We start from the raw sequence: 21847 nt of genomic DNA on the forward strand, positions 1-21847 counted from the left end.
CACCTGGCATCATAGATTTAAGAAAATGGGTCCAAAGTCAGGATATTGACCCATAATTGAAAAGATTAACTTGCTGTTTTTATGGTCCCTACAAAGGAGTCTTGCTATCATTGTCTTAAGTCCTTTACTGAGCAAATCCCTCTCACCTGCTACTAACCTAGGTCAATTTCCTCCTACTAACCTAGGTCAATAGTGCCTTTAAAATGATGACAAAGTTAGAAAAAAAATAAGGTTATACATATAGAAAAAAATAAAATTGTATCTCTAACTCACTCTATACACAAAAATCAGCTCTAAATGAGTCAATAATAAGACTTTAACTCATTAGAAATACAGGTGAATATCTTACAGATCTTGGAGTAGAAAAATATTTTTTTTCTTTTTAATTATATTTGATTGTTTATGATATTATGGAAAATGTTCTCAGATTTCCCCCTCTGTCCCTCTCTACCCAGCCCCCCCCCCCAACCCCTCAGGGCATCCCCACACTGTCCTTTCCCTGCCAAGTTGATATGAACCCAAGTTCCATGCACGTATGGGCCTGTTTTTGTTTCACTGCTCTATCCCACTGGTCACTTTTTGTTTTTTATCGATTCTACACTTTCTGAATTCTTTAGCAAATCTTAACTGCTGGGAGGACAAATATACACTACTTTTTTTGTTTTGCAGAAGGGAAATTCTTGACCTTTTTCTCTTCCAGAAACATCTTAGAGTCGGCTAATCTGACACTTGTTTGCATTTGCACTGGATCCACGGATCAACTAGAGGAGAATTGACATTTTTTATGATGTACAGTTTTTGTAAGTATGAATACAGCATATCTCTGCATATTTAAGTCCTCTTCGATATCTCTTAATACAGTTTTACAGTTTTTCTAAAATATCATAACAAAAACTGACCTTCTCTAGAAATCTTGGCTTAATTAATTAATTTTATTCTAGGCTCTACTCCCCTGCACTCAGCATTCATAGTTACTATCTGTTTTATCACTTTCTCACACTGCTTAATGAAGTTATTTAAACCTTTTTATGCATATTCTTTATCAATGAGACTATGAATCTTTGAGAAATATGAATATGACTTACATTTATTTTCCATTCTCTCAGTATGTCTATGGAACTGCCCCATCACACCAGCACCAATGCCTGTTTTTGCCTCTAAAATTGTAATTATTAAAGAGACTAGTAATAACAGCAATACTAGGCAGAAAAAATGACAAGGAGGAAAATGCTGGAGAGAAAAGTCAAATATAGTTGAGGTTTGAAGCTCAGACGTGGTCATTCTAACAAATTCATTCTATTTTAAGTGACTGATGTCCACCAATTTGTTTTAAATTTTGAAAATGTTAGTACTCATTACCATGAATAGAGTAGTAGGTATTAAGGCTTCACATCAAGAAATTGAAACAAAATAAATGAAATAAGTGAATCTATAAAATAAAAATCATTTAATCCTAAAACTTTGAGATGGATATAGAAAAAAATGTATTTTACAATGAAAGAGGCAAGTTCTTATCAAAACAATTTTTAAAAATCTATCTACATCAGTATTTCCATATAAATTTAAGCTTATAGAAAATTTAAACTTATCTGAATGAAAGCAAATAAAACTGTAAAAATAAAACATGAAAGCTTAACTTAAACTTAATTAGTTTAGTTGTATTCATTTATTATTTGCATCTTGTCTTCAAAATTATCGTTTCCCCAAAAATAGGGACAATGTAAAATTGTTCCTGCACCTCAAAGTAAATACTTTAGTCTGTGTTTCATAAAGAGAATAAACCAGCAGGTAAATCAATGTCAATGATTTTTGATAAATGCCTAATTAAAAACATCTTGCTACGATAATAGTGAACATTTACTAAGAGTCTTCCATGGGCTGAGAATTTCACATGCAACATCTCAGGTGAAGTTCCTTCCGCAGTGACTCCACAAGGTCACTATATCGTTACACTTATCAGATGTTTGCAATGTTGGACTCATTTTGACAGAGTTTCAAAGGAGTTGCATGATTTGGCCAAGTTCAAACATTTGGAGAAGCAGGGCTTTGAGCCTATTGGTATTCTTTATAATTTACTGCTGTATCACTACCTGCAACAATTGGTTGCCTTTGGAAACGAATGAGATGTAGAACCTCCCCTACAGGGCCCTCGTTCCACATACTCTGAATGGAGGGGTCAGCTATGCTGCTAAAAGAGCTGTGATGTTTTCCTTCTGCCAGTACTTATCGCCAAAATAATAATGCATATGATACTTACAAAGGTAAATAAGATTTCATAATCATCTTCTTTTTATGATTTCCTTGCATATTTCAACTTATTTCTGAGTTGTTTCTTTCCATTTTCTCTTGATACGAGATTGTCAAATACACTTAATCTAATTTCCACCGAAATTACAAATCAAAGCAATTTTTCCAGGGCGACACGGAAGAAATTAGTAAAAATCGATAGTTGAAATGTTGTCTAACAAAACACTGCTTCCTTGTTAAGTTAAAGACCAGTTCAGAAATACATACAAAATAAACACTATTATTTGCACCGTATACAAAGGGTACACTTCTTGTTTTTTTCCAAGCTTCTAACATCCGACATCCTAAGTGAACAAGGCAATGCTTCCGGGACCGCTGATCAACAGGGTGTTTTTCGTGAATGGACGAAACCGAGCTGCCTTCCTTGAGGACAAGTTTGTTTTATCAATTTCCATTTCCGGTCGTTTAAGTTGAGATCGCCACGTCAGGCACTTCTGCTGGAGAAGGAGACGGCTGCTGATGGTCCCTGATTCCCTTGTACGGAAACGTGCTCAAACTTTGGTCTCCTGACGAAACCTCAAAAATCATAAATGCAAATGGAGAAAATACAATAAAGATGAAACGTAATAATTAAAAAAACCCTCACATATATTCATGACTTCCTCCGTGGTTCCACGCAGCGGTGTTTCAGCCAGGGTGGCCATTTAAACTAGAATAAAATCAGAGCTCTTGTCACTTACACAAGAACCATATCTCTAAATTCATTCTCTTTCTTTTATCTCCTAAGTAAATCCAATTCAGATAGACTAGATAAACAGAGTGGAATAAATGAGCCTTGACGTGAACCTAAAAAGGCCTGGATTTGAGTTCTGTATTAATTTGGTGACTCACTTACATTCTGAACAACCTTAGTATCCTTCCCGATAATGCTGGGACGCTAATACCTATAGACACAAGAGAAGACATGATTATTGATGTAAACATGCTCGGTGCACGCTGGACCATGAGTCACTCTCACCTGCAAAAGTAAACCAGACATTTCAATAAAACAAAGCATTTTACAGTATAACACTGTCAAGCTCATTTAAGGAAGGCATCCTGAAAACTGTTTCTTAAACAGAATTATGCTAACTAGGCAGTCAAACTGAGAGGAAAAAAAAACTTTTTGTTGATGTGTCTATTTAACTATTCTGTTTACTATTGCAAGTCTAATATAATCTCAAGTAATGTTTGATATTACCTCCATGGTCTGGTAACATTTCCAAACTCTTCAGAAAATAACGCTGTGATGTGTAGCCCTAATAACAATTTGGGTAATCTCGTTCTGCATTCATAAAGTCCAAGGCTTCTCCTTAAGAATACAGTTAATCCTTGCCAACCACAAGTAGAATACTGACTGTATCCCTAGCAAATAAGAAACAAACCCCCGTGGGAAGCTCTAGACACCTTTACTCTTACTCATATAAACTCAATCGGGGCTTACAATTAATTTTTGAAATTGTTCTGCATCAACTTTAATGTTTAAAAGTTCATTGCCACCTCATCAGTAAATCCCACACATAATCCCTGCCAGTAACACAACTGGCTTTTTATGTGCGATGTCTTGTGGTGGTTACTTGCGAGCCCAAATACATCATTGATTTCAACAGTCTTTCAGCAAGAGAGATTATTAATGCTGTCAAAAGCAGACTCTAAGATCCAATATTTTATCTTTCTCTTTTTCTTTATAAACCTGGATAATTAAGGTTAAGTCTAATAATGTGACCACAGAGGCCTCTGGGCAATCAGGAGTTTTCTGTAGTTGAGTGTTAACACAGCAAAGGCATCATCACCACTTATAATTCTATATACACTCCAAAATACTTACTCATGCAAGCTGCAAATGGTTAAATAAAAATGCTAGGAGCATTCACTCATCATAACACAGAGGTAAATATATATTTTAAAAAAAAATTCAGACTCCCAAAACAGCCATATAAAATTTTATGTAATGAATTTCTCTTCTGTAATTTAATTGCCATAAGATACATTTTGTCTACTAAGGCCAAAATAAATAAATAAATAAATAAATAAATAAATAATAAAACTTAGGCAGTGACCGTTTTACTAACTCAGGTGTGTCTTTAACACAGTAAGGTATTGAACAATGGTATTTTTAAAAAAAGACAGGATAAAACACATATGAAAAGGATAGAGACATTCTGGAGAAATCACACCTTTCAATATCCAAAGCAACAAAAGAAAAAGGGTAAGATGAGGTAATGCATTTTGATCTACAGAAAAGGAGGCCCTGATGCGATGAAGACTGACAGTACTAGCCAGATCTGTTCATTTGATTGCGAAGGAAGGTGTGGAACAAAACATAAATCCATAGGACTGTTTATCACTAAAAGACACAATATGTGAAGGAGCTAACAGGAATGTTATGTTAGTACGTACAATGTTCATCACCACCACCCGCCCATACTCAGGCAAAATATATATATATTTGGAAGCAGTATCAAAATGCCATTTGCCTAATTTAAAAATATCCCTGGACCTCTTATTGATCAATAGCTTATAGAAAGGATTTGAGTATAGCATCTGAACGGAAACAGTACTATTAGAAAATGATACCATGAGCATTAGGATGTATAATTCATGTTGCTTTCATTTGCTCAGACCATTGCAAAAATCCATAAATCATTTTCTTGTTCATGTATTGCTTAAGTGCAATTTGTCATTTTGCATTAGAGGGCTGCTTCAGCTCATCAGTGCTTTTAATTCACTGTTTAGAGTTTAACAAAATGCTGGCCCTGTCTAATCATTTGAAAAGACACTGAAATGTGAAGCTACACCGATGTTAACCCGGTTAAACAAAAGAGAGAGCATTCCTACCTTGAATATCAAGTACAGCCTAATGGAATATCTAGTATTCTCAGTCCCCATAAACATGGATTGGTTCTCTGGTGGGGCCAAAGCATTAGAAGAAGACACAGTAGCTAAAGAGTTACCTAAATGCTTCCAGTAGCATAGACTATATATATATATATATATATATATATATATATATATATATATCCCCCCCTAAGAATCTCTAGTCAACATTCACTCTTTATTGCAGATGAACAAAAGCTAACACAGTACCTTCCTCCCTCTTAAGTTAGGTAAACCCATTGTATCTTACTCTTCAGAGAGGCAATGCAGCCCAGGTCCTGTGTGTCTCCTCTCTGCCCTGTCCTTGCTGGAAAGGACCAGTGCCCAGAACCATCTAGCTCAATTCTGGACGAGTCTGGCCTTTGAAAGATGCCTAATTGACAATTTTAATTTTTGTCTTCCATTTCTTTAAAAAAAAAAGTCTTCTCTCCAAGCTCTGGGTACACTGCAATAATAAGAGGATTTAGAGACAAATTGCTTTCAAGTCAAGTTAAACCACTGCAAACAGTCATTTATCCAAAGGCTGGTTAACAAACGTGTTTCCCCTTCCACCTCTCTTAGAAAAGGGTAGGGAAGAAAGCAACCAGGTTACCTAGCTTCAAAATGTGTAACTACGAACATAAATTTAACACACGTGTGGGATCCTTAGCGTCTCCCTATTTCTGCTGCACTCAGAGCCCAATGAAAGAGACGCCTGTGCATTATCCCTCTCATCCACCAACCCGGGCTTTTACGAACATTGATTTTGATAACCTCCCTCCAAATAACAACCACTTTCCCCTTCTGTTTCAGGATGCAATTTCGGCCCAGATATTTGGTGTTCCTGGAGGGGACACGGAGGTAGGGGTAGGGTTAAGTTCGCTAGGAATTGCTTCTCCCTTCTCCTTTCAGTGATAGAGGGCTCAGGAACACAGTATTTTATGATATCCTGAATTTCAAAGAGGTCATCAGCCCACCACCCAGGCTATTTATACACGCATGGGCTCACTAAATTCTGGGTGCACCAAAGGGAGAGCGAGAAAGAAAAGGGGAAGGGGAAAAAATCTGCTTGATTGACAGAGTGAGGGAGAAAATAAACCGGTTACACGCTACAGGCATTTTTAAAAGGCAAATTTAAAGTGGTGTTTTGTTTTGTGGGTGACAGGGCGGGGCTGTTTAGTGGTTTCCGGTTTAGGAGGCAGAAAGGGCTGTCAATACCACTATCTGGACCTTGGTACCCAGCAAAATGCTCTTGCAATTGCCCTTGGCTGGAGTTACCTAGGGGTAGGGGGGTGGTCCCGGCAGAAGACCCCGTCGTCACCCCGCCGGTTCCGTGGCACATCAGAGACTACATGTCAGAGAGGCGAGACCTCTAGAGGACCCCGACCGTCGTCGCTGGAGCAGGCTCAGGCCTCTGAGACCCAAGAAATCCTTCAGAGCCCCCAAGAGGCCAGACCTGCCAAACCAGGGCTCCAAGCAAAATTCTCTGGCTTGCCCTATGCTGCTTTTGCCGCTAGGAGGCGCTTGTAACCCACGTTTGCGGAGAGAGTCCCCGTTCAAACACGACTGCTACTGAAAAAGAAAAAAAGGGAGGGGGGCGCTCAAGCGTTACAGTGGATGTAGTGATTATTTACAGGCAAATCTGGCCATCTCTCCACGTCCTCATCTCCACCTCTGGAAGCTCTCTGGCTCTCAGCGAACGCCCCAAGTCTGCTCGAACTTCATCTGCATTTTGAGAGCACAAACCTGTTCCCCAGTTCCTGGATTTGCATTGTCATTCAGCCGCATGGCTCTCACACGCAAACACGCACGCACACGAGCGCGCACACACAGTGTGTCCATACGTACAAATGAAAACATTAGAAAAATTACCGTCATTTTTTAAAAAAAATGCTCCAGTATTCTGATGCGTCAGCTTGAAGAGCTCAAAAACCTGTCATTTCCATCCTGCGGGTCTAAAGAAAACGAAGGGGGGGAGGGGAAAAAGTGCAGATGCGACGCCGTATTAATAATATTCAGATAAACTATAATCTCCTTTCCATTGATCCACAGGTCCTTTTATAAAGTGCCGCTCCGTTCTCGGTCGCAAGACGTGACGCTACAATCATTTTAGCTGCAGCGGTTTTCACTTGGCTTTGGCTAGTCATCAATTTACTGCAGCTGGGAAAGGATTAGCCATTTTTGCTGGCATCCTTTCCTTCCAACCGCTCAAAGGCAGGGCCCGTCTCCATGAAAGAGCCGGGGGCGGGGGCAGGGCGTAGGCACGCACTCGCCGCGCGCGGGCAGGGGCCGGGCACAGCCTGCGACCGCTTCCAGGGACTCGCGCCCTCCTCGATTCCCTGTCAGGAAGGAATAGCAAATTATGGGGTCGGGGAAACAAATCTTCTTTTCCCCGCAGGTTGTGGCGGTGTCACTCTGTGGTCATTTAATACCGGGAAGCCACAGGGGACCTTCGTCTTTTGTGGCTCAAGAAGGAGACCGATTGAGTGAACGGGAGCTGATTTAGTGAATCAACAACCCCCCTACCGCCCATTAATTAATAGAAAACCGTTTTAAAAAATCTTTTCTTGTGGAATTGACATGCAATCTTCTCTCTAGCATGAACGAGTTCGCGCTGTATCTGAACTTCACAGGAGCTGGGTGCGTGGACGCGCCGCTTTGCCCCCGAGCCCGGCGAGTGGACACTCAGAGCTGTCCAAGCGCATCCTTCAGGACCCGGGGATCGGGGTGCAGGCGCCCGTAGAGACTCATGCTCAGCTGAGAGCCTGGGCCGGGGAGGATGGATGCAAGCATCAGAAATGTGCCAGCGCGTTGGCAGATACCCGCAGCGCGCGCGCGCGCACACACACACACACACACACACGGGCCCCGCGTGTTCACGGCCTCGATCCACTCCCCGCCCCCATTCACGCCCGAGTTCGCTGCCGCCTCGCCGTACTCATCCAGCGAGAGTGCAATAATCTCTAGGCAAGAATCGGTGCCCGGGTCTAGCACGGAGGCGGGCTGGGGGGGTGGGGGGGAGTCTCCAATGGTCAGAAATAAAGCAGAAAATAGCCTGCGCGCGCTGCCGCCACGCACCACTTGGTGTGGAGAGGCGCAGGGCTAGCCGAGGCGTATTGCAGCTCCCGGCGGTGCTCGGTACTGGGTGCCCAGTGCTACGAGTCCAGCTTTCGGCGGGCTGGAGGCAGAGCTCAAATGAAACAAGCTCTTCAGTCATTGCTCAAAGCGATCACAGATCAAACTAGGTCCCTAGGAGGATTAATCTAGTTGGTAGCAATATCGTCGGTATGCAATGAGGACGGGGAGAGGCAAGTCTACGGAGTTGGCAAGTCTGTGGGAGAGGCCAGCCCTGAGCCCTGGGCGTGAATCCCACCTCCAACCCACACTCAACTGCTTCTCTCCTGTTCCGCGCGGCCCTTGCACACCCTTACGCTCAGTTTGACACAGGCCATGTTATACCCGTTTTTTAAATGTCCTGCCAGTCTTCTCCAGAGGTCCTTCATTAGGTAACCCCTGCCAATTCGTGGTCACACTGCAACTTTTCCCCGTTCTCGGTGATTTTTTTTTTTTTTTCCGTGATCCGTAGCAAGGAAAATACCTTAAAGGAAAAAGAATGTTAGCGTCATTGGAAACCCCGCTCCTGAGAGAGGATACCGCAGCTGCTGTTGCTATTGTGGTTTTGCATTTGCTGATGCAAACGGGGGAACCTCTCTATTCCCTCTCCGTTACCTGCGGCTGGGGACTGGGAACTTTCCGCGGCAGCGTCCCCAGCAAGCGCCTCGGGACCTGCGGGGCGGTTCTCTCTGTCTCTCTCGCACTCACACTCACCGCGACCGCCGGGCCGCGGGTTCTATCCCGCCCCGCCCGGAGCCAGGTGACGCGTCTACTTGACGGCCAGTTCAGCCAGTTAACAGTGGCTCGGTGGGCGGTGCTCCTCACAGATTGGTTGGCAGAATGAGGGCGCTGCGCAAAAACAGAGAAGCGTTGCGCTCGGAGCTCAGAAACTGCCAGCGTAGATCCCAGGCTCTGAGGCTGAAGCAGGAGGAGGGAAGGACTAGAAGGAAGAGAGACAGGTTAGGGGGAAAGGCTGGGGAAGGAAACGGCAGAAAAGAAGCATCTCGTCACAGGGACTGAGAGGCAAAGGACGGTGGAGATGAGGACGGAGAGAGACAAGACCTGAAAGCCAAAACATTCAAATAGAGCGAAACAGGGGCGGGGGGGAAAAATGCCAAGAAGAACATCCATCCGGAGAAATGAAGAGAATGAAAGTTTTATGCTGCAGAGCCAGTCTGTGCTTTTCCGGCACAACGTTTCCTCGCCGCTTTTAAGCCCTTTTGCATTTGCCCGCCGTTGACATTAAGAGGCATGTTCAGCGGTGCCGGCAGCATCTCTTCTTCCTTCTCCTCTTCCTCTTCATCTTCCTCCTCCTTCTTTCCCTCCTCCTCCTCCTCCTCCTCCCATCAGCGAGAAGACAAACCGAGGACAGTCTTGAAATATCGGAATTTCCTCCTTGGGATTTGCCAGCGCCGCGCTGCGCCAAGACTGTCGGAATAAAGGACGCTGTCGGACGCTGACTATTGTATTATTATTTTATTAATTGGTCGGTGGGAAGATTACGGATGAGGGAAGGGGACGCCCGTCACCCTTTCTGCGCTAAAGATTGAAAAATGAGGCTGATTTGGGGGAAGTCCTAAAATGAAGCAAAAGGAATAAGATTTTTTTTAAGAACAGAAAAGCCACAGGAGCCCCCGACATAGCGCACTTGTATTTGTATTTATTTTTTTTTTTCTCGTAGTGGTGGGGGAGGTGATTGGGTGGCTGACTGGCTGCGGGAAGCTGCTTCCTTTCCCTTTGGAGATGATTGTGCTATTATTTGCCTTGCTCTGGATGGTGGAAGGAGTCTTTTCCCAGCTTCACTACACGGTGCAGGAGGAGCAGGAACATGGCACTTTCGTGGGGAATATCGCTGAAGATCTGGGCTTGGACATTACAAAACTTTCAGCTCGCAGGTTTCAGACGGTGCCCAATTCCCGGACCCCATACCTGGACCTCAACCTGGAGACCGGGGTGTTGTACGTGAACGAGAAGATAGACCGCGAGCAAATCTGCAAGCAGAGCCCGTCCTGCGTCCTGCACCTGGAGGTGTTCCTGGAGAACCCCCTGGAGCTGTTCCGGGTGGAGATCGAAGTGCTGGACATCAACGACAACCCCCCCTCCTTCCCGGAGCCGGACCTGACCGTGGAGATCTCCGAGAGCGCCACGCCAGGCACCCGCTTCCCTCTGGAGAGCGCATTCGACCCAGACGTGGGCACCAACTCCTTGCGCGACTACGAGATCACCCCCAACAGCTACTTCTCCCTGGACGTGCAGACGCAGGGGGATGGCAACCGATTCGCCGAGCTGGTGCTGGAGAAGCCGCTGGACCGAGAGCAGCAAGCGGTGCACCGCTACGTGCTGACCGCGGTGGACGGGGGAGGAGGGGGAGGAGGAGGTGAAGGAGGGGGAGGCGGCGGGGGAGGGGGCCTGCCCCCCCAGCAGCAGCGCACCGGCACGGCCCTACTCACCATCCGAGTGCTAGACTCCAATGACAACGTGCCCGCCTTCGACCAACCCGTCTACACTGTGTCCCTACCGGAGAACTCGCCGCCCGGCACGCTGGTGATCCAGCTCAATGCCACGGACCCAGACGAGGGCCAGAACGGCGAGGTCGTGTACTCCTTCAGCAGCCACATTTCGCCCCGGGCGCGGGAGCTCTTCGGACTCTCCCCGCGCACAGGCCGGCTGGAGGTGAGCGGCGAGCTGGACTACGAAGAGAGCCCGGTGTACCAAGTGTACGTACAAGCCAAGGACCTGGGCCCCAACGCCGTGCCCGCACACTGCAAGGTGCTGGTGCGAGTGCTGGATGCCAACGACAACGCGCCGGAGATCAGCTTCAGCACCGTGAAGGAGGCGGTGAGCGAGGGCGCGGCGCCCGGCACGGTGGTGGCCCTGTTCAGCGTGACCGACCGCGACTCGGAGGAGAACGGGCAGGTGCAGTGCGAGCTGCTGGGGGACGTGCCGTTCCGCCTCAAGTCTTCCTTCAAGAACTACTACACCATCGTGACCGAGGCGCCCCTGGACCGAGAGGCGGGGGACTCCTACACCCTGACGGTGGTGGCACGGGACCGGGGCGAGCCGGCGCTCTCCACCAGTAAGTCCATCCAGGTGCAAGTGTCCGACGTGAACGACAACGCGCCGCGGTTCAACCAGCCGGTCTACGACGTGTATGTGACTGAGAACAACGTGCCGGGCGCCTACATCTACGCGGTGAGCGCCACGGACCGCGACGAGGGCGCCAACGCCCAGCTAGCCTACTCCATCCTCGAGTGCCAGATCCAAGGCATGAGCGTCTTCACTTACGTGTCCATCAACTCCGAGAACGGCTACTTGTACGCCCTGCGCTCCTTCGACTACGAGCAGCTCAAGGACTTCAGCTTCCAGGTGGAAGCCCGGGATGCCGGCAGTCCCCAGGCGCTGGCTGGCAACGCCACCGTCAACATCCTCATCGTGGATCAGAACGACAACGCCCCCGCCATCGTGGCGCCCCTGCCGGGGCGCAATGGGACGCCGGCGCGCGAGGTGCTGCCCCGCTCGGCGGAGCCCGGGTACCTGCTGACTCGTGTGGCCGCAGTGGACGCAGACGACGGCGAGAATGCCCGGCTCACCTACAGCATCGTGCGGGGCAACGAGATGAACCTCTTCCGCATGGACTGGCGCACCGGGGAGCTCCGCACGGCGCGCCGGGTGCCGGCCAAGCGCGACCCCCAGCGGCCTTACGAGCTGGTGATCGAGGTGCGGGACCACGGGCAACCGCCTCTGTCCTCCACCGCCACCTTGATGGTGCAGCTGGTGGATGGCGCAGCCGAGCCCCAAGGCGGGGGCGGGGGCAGTGGCGGGGGGACAGGGGAGCACCAGCGCCCCAGCCGCTCTGGCAGCGGGGAGACCTCGCTGGACCTGACCCTCATCCTCATCATCGCTCTGGGTTCCGTGTCCTTCATCTTCCTGCTGGCCATGATCGTGCTGGCCGTGCGTTGCCAGAAAGAGAAGAAGCTCAACATCTACACGTGTCTGGCCAGCGACTGCTGCCTGTGCTGCTGCTGCGGCGGCGGGGGCGCGACCTGCTGCGGCCGGCAAGCCCGGGCGCGCAAGAAGAAACTCAGCAAGTCTGACATCATGCTGGTGCAGAGTTCCAACGTCCCCAGCAACCCGGCCCAAGTGCCGGTGGAGGAGTCCGGGGGCTTCGGCTCCCACCACCACAACCAGAATTACTGCTACCAGGTCTGCCTGACCCCTGAGTCCGCCAAGACCGACCTGATGTTCCTTAAGCCCTGCAGCCCTTCTCGTAGCACGGACACTGAGCACAACCCCTGCGGGGCCATCGTCACCGGCTACACAGACCAGCAGCCCGACATCATCTCCAACGGAAGCATTTTGTCCAACGAGGTAAGGCTGAAGCGAAAAGACCACCATCTCTCATCTCCTCCATCCGAGAGCCTCCTCTAGCCCGGCCCTGGTTCTCTCTGGTGCGCTGTGTATTGATTTTTAGAATACTAGCTTATTTGTATCTTTGTAGGGGTGTGAAGGGGGGGGTCCCCCCTCTTCCACCCCTTTGTGTGTAACCTAAACTACGTGTTGTCCCTAATTCTCTGCGCTCCACCCCTCCACGTTGATTTTCATTTCCTCTCCTTGGTGCTTGCCGCCTTGGACCCTTTCTTTCTTCCCTCTGGCATCTTTGCTTTAAAATTCTAGCCCCCTCTCACTCGCAGCCGTTTCCCATTCCAGAAACCTGGGAGTGAGGGGCAAATGGGAGGGGGCAGAGGGGAATGGGGTGGGGGAACTCGCTGGCACTGGCAAAGATCTTTTTTCTCTTTGCGTTTGTCACAGGCATTAATAAAGTTAAAATTGTTTTTGCCCTGTTTCTCAATGCTTTCAGTCGCGTGTAAAAGTAAGCTATAGATTGTTGAACTTTGCACAGTTGTCTAAACTCGAATGCATGTTGTAGTGAATGAGTTATCAGATTCTTGTCCTCTGAACTCGGGTTGAAGAGAAGCCTTTGGTTGTGCTCCGGACAGCATTTACAGATGCTCTTGAAACCGAAGGCCCACACAGTGTGCATTTGAATGAAGTTGCTTTGGCACACACCCCTGGAAGCGTAAACTAAATGGAAGGCTCACACAACTATTGTCTTAAATATATCTTTTTAGCTAACAGTCACATCCTTGCCACTGTTTTTGATATATCACTGTTGTTGGCTTTCTTCATCAAAGAACTTGGCTTGTCAATTCTGATTTCTTGAAAGATGGAGAAGTGGCAAAGTTGGAAGGAGGGAGGGAGAGGGAGAAGAGAGTTGGTTTTTGTAAAAAAAAAAAAAAAAAAAAAAAAAAGAAAGAAAGAAAAGAAAAAAAAAGTTTGGACCAGAAATGGTGTGTGGGCAGTGGAGGGGGGAGGAGCATGCAGAGGGGCTTTGGAGGGGGAAAGATTTTGGCTGGAGGGAGGGTTATTCACTCCTCCTTTAGCAGGTTATTTTATTTATTTGAGTCTTAGATATTATTCATTGACTTTCATGAATATTTGTACAGCTCATTTGTATCTTAAGCACATTTTGAAAATAAACAACAAAATAATTCCACAAAACATCCAAACTTTTTGCTTATTGAGCGTGCTGTTTTTCTTGTGTCAACCAGGGTGCACCTGAACACTGTTCTAGGCCATGGAAAGACAGACTGCAGGAAATAACTAGGTTGACTCTGCCAGAGACAAGAGTTTATGAGCCCCAGCTATGAGGTCATTTGCATCCTCAAAAACACCCACACATTCAAAAATGGACTTTTATTTCTGCATTTTTGCAGAAAAATGCACCGAAAAATCTAAACTAAATGTGTCTTTGCCTATCTCCCTGCCCTCGCCCAGCAGGAGGGCAGAGATCTGAGAGCAGCCTGGAAATTCATACAAATATACACAATTACTGAAGCTAGAATTAGTCCCTAACCTCAATAGCAGACTATTAGTTAAACCCTTAGCATTCAAATGCTCTTGATTTATTTATTTTTTTCCTAGACTAAACACCAGAGAGCAGAGCTCAGCTACCTAGTTGACAGACCTCGCCGAGTTAACAGGTATGGACTTCTTCTTCTTCGTTTTTATTTTTTCCCCCTAGCTTGGTGTATAGACAAGCTACTACCTACTATCAGTAGGAATTAGATATATTATTCAATATTAAAATACAAAACATAAAGTGCTTTCAATGAAAGCAGGCCATAAATATGAATTATGCTGTGTTTCCTAGATAACACACTAAAATCTGGGTATATTTTGTTTATATAGAAGTTGCTAAACATACGTGAATATTTTGCCAGTTTTCACTCCTACACGGCTTCAGATGGGCTTCCTAACTGTTCCAGGTGTATATGCACGCCTCCTGTTTAAAAATGATATAGACACAAACTTAGCTCCAATCATGCAATGCTACCTAGACTTTACATGCCTGGAGGGGCTCAAACTGACTGCTAATGCTCGGTTTTGAAGAGTTAGGCTTCAGCTGGTGAAAACAGGCTTTCTACAGAAATAAAACCAGCCGAGCGCCTATGTGTCTGCAGCGCCACCAGTGACCATGTGGTGGCAGAAGAATGTTTTCTGTGTTACTTCACCTTTTTCTTTTTTTTTTTTTTTAATTCTAATATTCACGTTTTTGTGCTTCTAGTTCTGCATTCCAGGAAGCCGACATAGTAAGCTCTAAGGACAGTGGTCATGGAGACAGTGAGCAGGGAGATAGTGATCACGATGCCACCAACCGTGGCCAGTCAGCTGGTAAGTGTGATCCAAGGCCGACCTGAATGCTGACTTTTATAATTCAAAAAAAAAAAATCTAGAAAGGATGATGCCCTAGGTAATTCCTTTGCGAATTTAATGTTGGCATGTGTACAGAAATGCATGGTGTCAGCCTATGTTGATAAATGTATACTCGAAGAGGGTCATAAAAATACAAGGTTCCTTTTGGACAATGAGAAATTCATTGTGGAATACGTGAGAATACGAACTATTTCGTCCTGGTGTAATGTGCTGTAATGGAAGTATAGTGCATGCTAAACGCCATAGATCTCTCACCTGGGCCAGTCCCCAGTCTTCAGCCAATTAAGGTATCACTAGACTTGTTTGTGGGTGAGGTCACTGAAGATTGATAAAATTGATTGACCTGCACAAGGTCACAGGAGGACAAGTGGATGGCTGGGGACTAGTATCCAGATGTCTTGCGTGCCCCCGAGGAGTGAAGGAGAGAACACATGCTGATGAAAAGTCCCAAGTGGGTTGGAAGCAGGATTGTCAGCCCCGGGTCCTTGGGCCTCAGGACACCAGGAAACGTTTGACAGCGTGTCAAATGACTTGTGTGTTTGCTGAAGCAGGCTAAGTTTCCTCATCTTTTCAGCAGAGCCCATGACCTGTCAGAAAGGGAGATTCTGTGCAGTTATGTGTGTAGCTATGCAGTTCTGTGTAGTTATGTGTGGACTTCATGGTTGTCATTGACAGGCCTGCCATAGGATACGTATTTTTAAAATTTATTTTACTTTTATATATTTTGCTTTATTTTTTCTGTATAAATTTAATGTTCACATTTTGTAGGACCCTGATAACTCCACTTACTAATCCATAAAGGAAACACTTCAGGGGAATAAAATACATACCTTAAAATAATGAAAATAATTTCGTAAAGTTTGGGCTTTCTTGTTGTTTCGTTTGCACTCCAGCTAAAAGGGTGTTTGTTGATTTTTTTTTTTTACTTTTTTATTTTTCCCGAATAAGTTTTGTGTTTATCTGACCCATAAGAAAATGGAAAGCAAAGTCAACTTTTGCAGCTTCTAAGAATGCCCATCTTTGGATCCTCCCAGGGTTCAACTCCTTTCGCTTATGATTTGAGCTTTATTTTGCTTAATGACACAAGCATAGAGTGATAGGGTCCTGATTTTCAAGGTGACGTTGGTCCTCGAGAACACCCATCTGACACACTTGGTGGACGTCCGGATGGCACCGAGGTCGTGTGTGGAAGGGCAGGCCACACCCCATGGTCTCCGGGCAGCAGGGGCGGCTGCAAGCCTGAGACTGGGCTAATGTGCGCTGTGTCTGAGGCTGCCGGAGGCTTGGGAAACACAGGCAGGAGGAGGGGGGCAAAGGCTGTTCAAGGGTCTCTTTATATTGCTGCAAGTCATTAATATGCAGACCTAATGAGACTTGAGAACTGCCAAGAAACCCCGGAGGTCCCTGCCCCTTGCGGGCCTTCACGCTAAGTGAACAGGGCATCTATTTAGTGTCTGGGAACCTGACAACAAACCAGCTCTTGCCAGAAGTTTATATTCGAGTACAAAGTCCCTTTTATTTTTGGCCTATATGGGGCATATGATTTATTGTTATCTTTAAGAAGCGGTACGTTTAGGATGGTGCATTCCTCTTCTTTTCTCAGACTTTCCAGCTTAGCAGTCTTCCAAAACTTTCAAAACAAAATCTGTAATATATTTTTTTAAAAACAGGGTATCCGCTGCGTGCTTCTTGGGATGCAGTTTACTCCTTCCCCACCCCCACCCCACGCCCTCCCCGTCCCCGTGGCACTCCAGTGTCACTGAACATTTCAATTAGTTTTTTCCCTCCGACATCATGAACTATCCTCATCTAACTGAAGAAAGAGAGATGAGTAAACATCTGAAAAAAAAAGAACTAAATTTGGAAGATGGGTGGGCAGATAGTGCTGCTCAGGTGCTCTCGTGATTCACAGGCACCCAGGTTGCCCTTTGGGAACACCTCTTTGGGGTTGTTTGAGATGTCACAGCGTCCAAAGGGCAGGTAGACTGCCCAGTTGGGTTCTGAGAACATTTTTAAAAAGTAAGGCGGTTTTCCTTTTTCTTTATCCAAAAGGCAGTTTTTCTCCCCCCCCCCCCCCCCCCCCCGCCCCATCTTTAAGTTTGGAAGCCTGTGAAAGTATCGCAGCGTTTACCATCTCTGCATTCCATTAGCGGTTGCAGGGCGGCCACTAGGTACCGGGCACAGAATTGGAATCACACGCTTTTATCGAGAAGTCATCGCACCTCCGTGTGCTGAATTGCAGGCGGTTTTAATATGTCTAATCTTATTTTAAGAGTGATTTTGACTGTCTTCTTGCAAGTACAAAAACCTCCTGTGCAGAGAATGAAAATGCTTTTACTTCATGCTTTTTTTTTTTTTTTACTGATGTTGTGTACTATAAATCCCACACCAAATAGCAAGAATATTTTCTGAAAGTTAAGCCCGTTTCAGGTAAATAAGTACATCTGTTTTATTTCCTTGAAAAGCCAGGTATTAATACTCTTCCAGTGTTGCAATATTTAGGAAATTTCCATAGCACATCTATTTTCAGGTTTAGGATATGAAAACATTCCATACTATTAGGCAAATCTCACTTAGCTGGGTTTTAAGGGAGGAAGGTTAGATTATCAAGGAAAAATAACTCTGGCAAGATATAGATGCTGAATTCTCTCCTTTAGTTTGAACCTCATTCCATTACTGCATTTCCTCTACCATCTAGCTCAGTGACTGCTTCACCTGTTTAATTCCCACTATGTTCACATTACCATGTATGAGCTTATTAAGACATGCCTTCCATTTATTCTTCTATGAATAGTTTTCTTTTTTGTTCTTTCCCCTCCCCTCCTCCACTTGTCCTCATTCTCAGCCCTTTGCAGCCACCAATTTTGTTCATAGAAGGGCTTTAAACACAGAGGCAGCTGCACAGAGAACCACATAAGCTTTTTCAGTTTCCCACTGCACCTGGCTCCATGTGTGAGATTCTTCAGCTTGACCAGTGCTCTGGGGCACTTTTTCTCTCCAGCCTTGTCAAGGTGCTTTCCGTTTTTTTCAGGGCACTATTGATGTATTGGTTAGATGTGGCTGAACTCCAGGGAGATGTGGTAAATGCATGCATAAATCATCGCCAGAGGAAAAATGATTAATCACAGCTTAAATAGCCAAAGACAGTCGAAGTGGATTTCCAAAGAAATATATTTTCAAATTTGTTTTTATACCATTAGATTAAAAGATAAGCTTTTTTTCTCATTTATAAAACTGATGCAACATTTTCCTTTGTATTTTCTTAAATATTTTAATATTATTGGAGGTACATCTAAGGAGATCTATTAAGTGGTAAGAAGTTATTTTTTCTCATTTAAAGTACTTACAATGGGAATGATACTAGGATAAATTATGAATTTATTTTTAATAATTGTGTTTCTTAAACATATATTGAAGAGAACCCCCATAAGTGATTTTGTTAATGTTACTTGTTATAGTTTACCTCAAAATGTCAAATTGCTCATGTTACTTTTTTCAGTTATAAGGAAACTTAATTTCTAAATGTATTTGTTTCTTAACTAATTAGTATGAGATTGATATATGATATATATTCAAAAATGTGTCTATACATGTAAATATAAAATGATTTAAATTGTTAATATATTCAAACTAGTAGATAAATGATATCACAAGATATATTAATGCATCACACAACTACAACAATATCAAGAATCCTTGACTTACCATAAATATAAATTCTCTTTTCAAACTCCAGCCAGAATTTCGACACTGGCAAAGTTTTTGGCTTTATAAATAAAATGAATGTGCACCGTTGTTTGCAAAAGCTTATTAAGGGATTTGGTATAAATCTGAGACACAACATGATGTGGAGAGATTTATGATTAGAACAATATATAAGACACAATATTGATAGAAAAGGAAGAAAAATATAAACATTAGGGAAAAATCACAATAGACATGTTCAAATTTTCATGATTGAATTATGTTGATAAATATCTGCCTCCAAACTACAGTTTCCTAAAAATTATAGCAGTTTTTACGGTTTTATTTAATATTTCTCAGTTTTCCAGTGTCATGTGGTGAAAGAAAGACTGGAAACTTAATTGAAAATTAAGTGTTGATTTTCTTTAAAATTAACTTACCATGTTTTGAAAAGTATTAAAGATTTTTAATGAAAGTTTGGTACATGAAAAAGAAAGGTAACATAGTTCTGTATTATTACATTCATCAGGAAATAGTACAAATTGAATACAAAAATATTTTTGAAATTATAATTCATTCTCAGAGGTAATATCACTGTCTTTGACTGTAAGGGACACGTTACTTGTGAGTTACAAAAGATGTATTTTAAAATTTGTGTAAATGTATGTTTGCATAACAGGCAGTCTATGACATCAGCTGTCATGCCTGGTAAAACAGATTATTTCTGAGAAGTGGAGAAAATAAATAAGCAGAAGAATTGGAAGTTAAATATATATGTATATATATATTAAGATATTTCTTAGAAATTACCGTACTTTCAAACTGAGGTTTGTTTTGTGTTTTTCTGCTATCAGATCCTATAGGTACTATAATAAGGGTATTTGAATGAGGACAAAAGAATCAAGTTAAATTTATTTTATCTTGGGACTTCAATTTGAGCCATTATACTATTCCAAGAGCAATATGAATTTTAATGTTATTTTAATATGTCACATGCTACATACCTAGCATTCCTGGGTATTGTATAATTATCATTTATCACAGCAAAACTTAAACACACATTTGCTTATTTGGTCATTAAAATAATATATTTAATAGAGCTAGTAACAAATGAAAAAAGATAAAGTAATGTTAAACTTTCAATGGCTCCTTAGAGTGCAGATGGGTAACAGGAAAAATTTATTTGCTTCTCAAACTATACAGCTAAAAAATCAAATGAAACAACCATTTTCAGTCAACGTTTTCATTACTTATTTTAAATGTACTAGTGTACTATTTTTGTTGTTTAAAACTGTCCCTGTGATATTTTCCTCACTAAAAATGTGTACACTTCCCTTATCAGTAAAACTGGTAAAACATATTCATGCATAATTTGCACCACCTTATCTTTCCTCCTAGTTGTAGGAAGCTGTGTATTAACTAAGGACATTGTTTGCAATTGTTTTGCTTCTCCTGTCAAAGAACATTCTTCCAACAGAAAACTTTATCTTATGCCTCCACTCTTCTTAGGCACATACTATATTTTCTGTGCAGGTTCTCAACCCATGAGAACTTCATTACATTATCTAAGAGAATTTTAACTCGTCTCTGATAATGAAAAGAGGCAGAACGCCATATTGCTTCAAGAGGAGGAAATGGGCACAACGGACTGTAAACTACTAAAAAAAAAAAAAAATCATACTACAAGTACCCCCCACCATAATTAAACACCAACTGCACAAGGATGTTGAGGGACTAGTTTATTAAAGTTTTTCTGCATGAGATTATCACGCTCACAATTATGGGAACCCTTGCCTACAGGTCCTCCAAGTGAGATGACAGATTGTTAATGACCTTGTGGCATAGTTAAAATTATATCTCTCAGTCATGCGAGAAAAACATTTTATTCTAAATTTCGCATTAGGTACCTGTCTTTTTCATCAGGATCCAATGATACAATTCTATCTTAATACTTGAACAATTCCATCAAGTTCAAATTTCATACAACTTGATTGTATTTTTTAAATAAAGTGCCAATACTAATTTTACTCTTCACAGTCATTCCGTCTAGTAAGAAAAGGCCTTCCCCCCACATTATAAATCAGGAGCATCACAATATAAATCTCTATGGTTCTCCAGCTTCTACCCACCTGGTATGTTAGTGTGTACCAGGGACACTCTTTTCTCTGTGCTCTTTTTCTCTCTACATAGCTCCTTGCAGCAATAGGAGAAAGCACTGACCTCTGATGTCTAGGGAAGCACTGACATGTTTTACATGCAGTTCTTAGTCTGGACCTCATCCCGGCTGCAGCTCACGTTGCTGGCCCTCAACAGTTCACTGATCAGTAATTTATTTGCAGACTTATGCATGACAACTGTCAATGGAATATTATCATCAAAGTTAGACTTTGCATTATACATAGTTTAATTTAAATGTTAAAAAGTCATTATAAAGTGAGATTAATATACGATAAGAAGCCTGGTGTTATTTCTTTAAACATAATTTACATAATCAATGGTTCTTAATTCATGGATAACCTAGAGCATTAGTGATTTTGAAAAATTATTCTCTTTATTTTATAGCTACAGATGTTAACATACCCAGGCACACAAGTAAATCAGTGGGGTGACAGAATACCTTCAGGAATTTAAAACTGAAACTTGCTCAAGAGCTCGAATCACTTAGGATGCGTATGGAAGAAACAATCAAGTGTGTTCATTACATAAATATTGCTGTTAGTTAACCAAACAAGAACAAGCTCATGAAGGCAAGGCGTATGATCCAGTGTCTTACGTACAGACCAATCTTACTTCAGTTATTCAAATTGACCATGCTTAAAAACGTATTCAATAAATGCATTCCTATATTTAGAAAAACCTCCAAATGCAGTCTTGGTTTATGACTTGTTCTTCTGCATTAGTGCTAATTATCAAAATGAATATGAAATGGTATTCTGTAGAGCTCAAAATTGTGATGCCTTGCTTAAGAAACTGAATGGAATTTCTTGAGCCGTAGTCAGATAATATCTGATTAGTCTTGTAATAGTCTTGTTAATATAGGGGAGGCAATGAAACTGGAAGTTGACATTTGAAATCTTGATGTAGAAAGTCCTTACTTAACATCATTGATAAGTTCTGTGAAACGAGGTACAAT

The 21847-nt window shown here is 43.4% G+C and overlaps 1 protein-coding gene across 2 annotated transcripts in view; it reads left to right on the forward strand.

The window, feature by feature from the left end:
• Positions 1 to 9137: 9137 nt before the first annotated feature.
• Positions 9138 to 21847, forward strand: part of PCDH10 (protocadherin 10) — a 42699-nt gene continuing 29989 nt past the window's right edge. For both annotated transcript variants that reach the window (XM_036031819.1, XM_028520944.2), the window contains exons 1-3: positions 9138 to 12624; positions 14239 to 14297; positions 14882 to 14988. In XM_036031819.1, the coding sequence (XP_035887712.1) occupies positions 10000 to 12624; positions 14239 to 14297; positions 14882 to 14988 (2791 nt within the window). In that variant the 5' untranslated portion in view covers positions 9138 to 9999. The remainder of the gene's footprint in view (positions 12625 to 14238; positions 14298 to 14881; positions 14989 to 21847) is intronic.

The sequence above is a fragment of the Phyllostomus discolor genome, chromosome 8 (genome assembly GCF_004126475.2).
Source record: "Phyllostomus discolor isolate MPI-MPIP mPhyDis1 chromosome 8, mPhyDis1.pri.v3, whole genome shotgun sequence".
NCBI lineage: Eukaryota > Metazoa > Chordata > Mammalia > Chiroptera > Phyllostomidae > Phyllostomus > Phyllostomus discolor.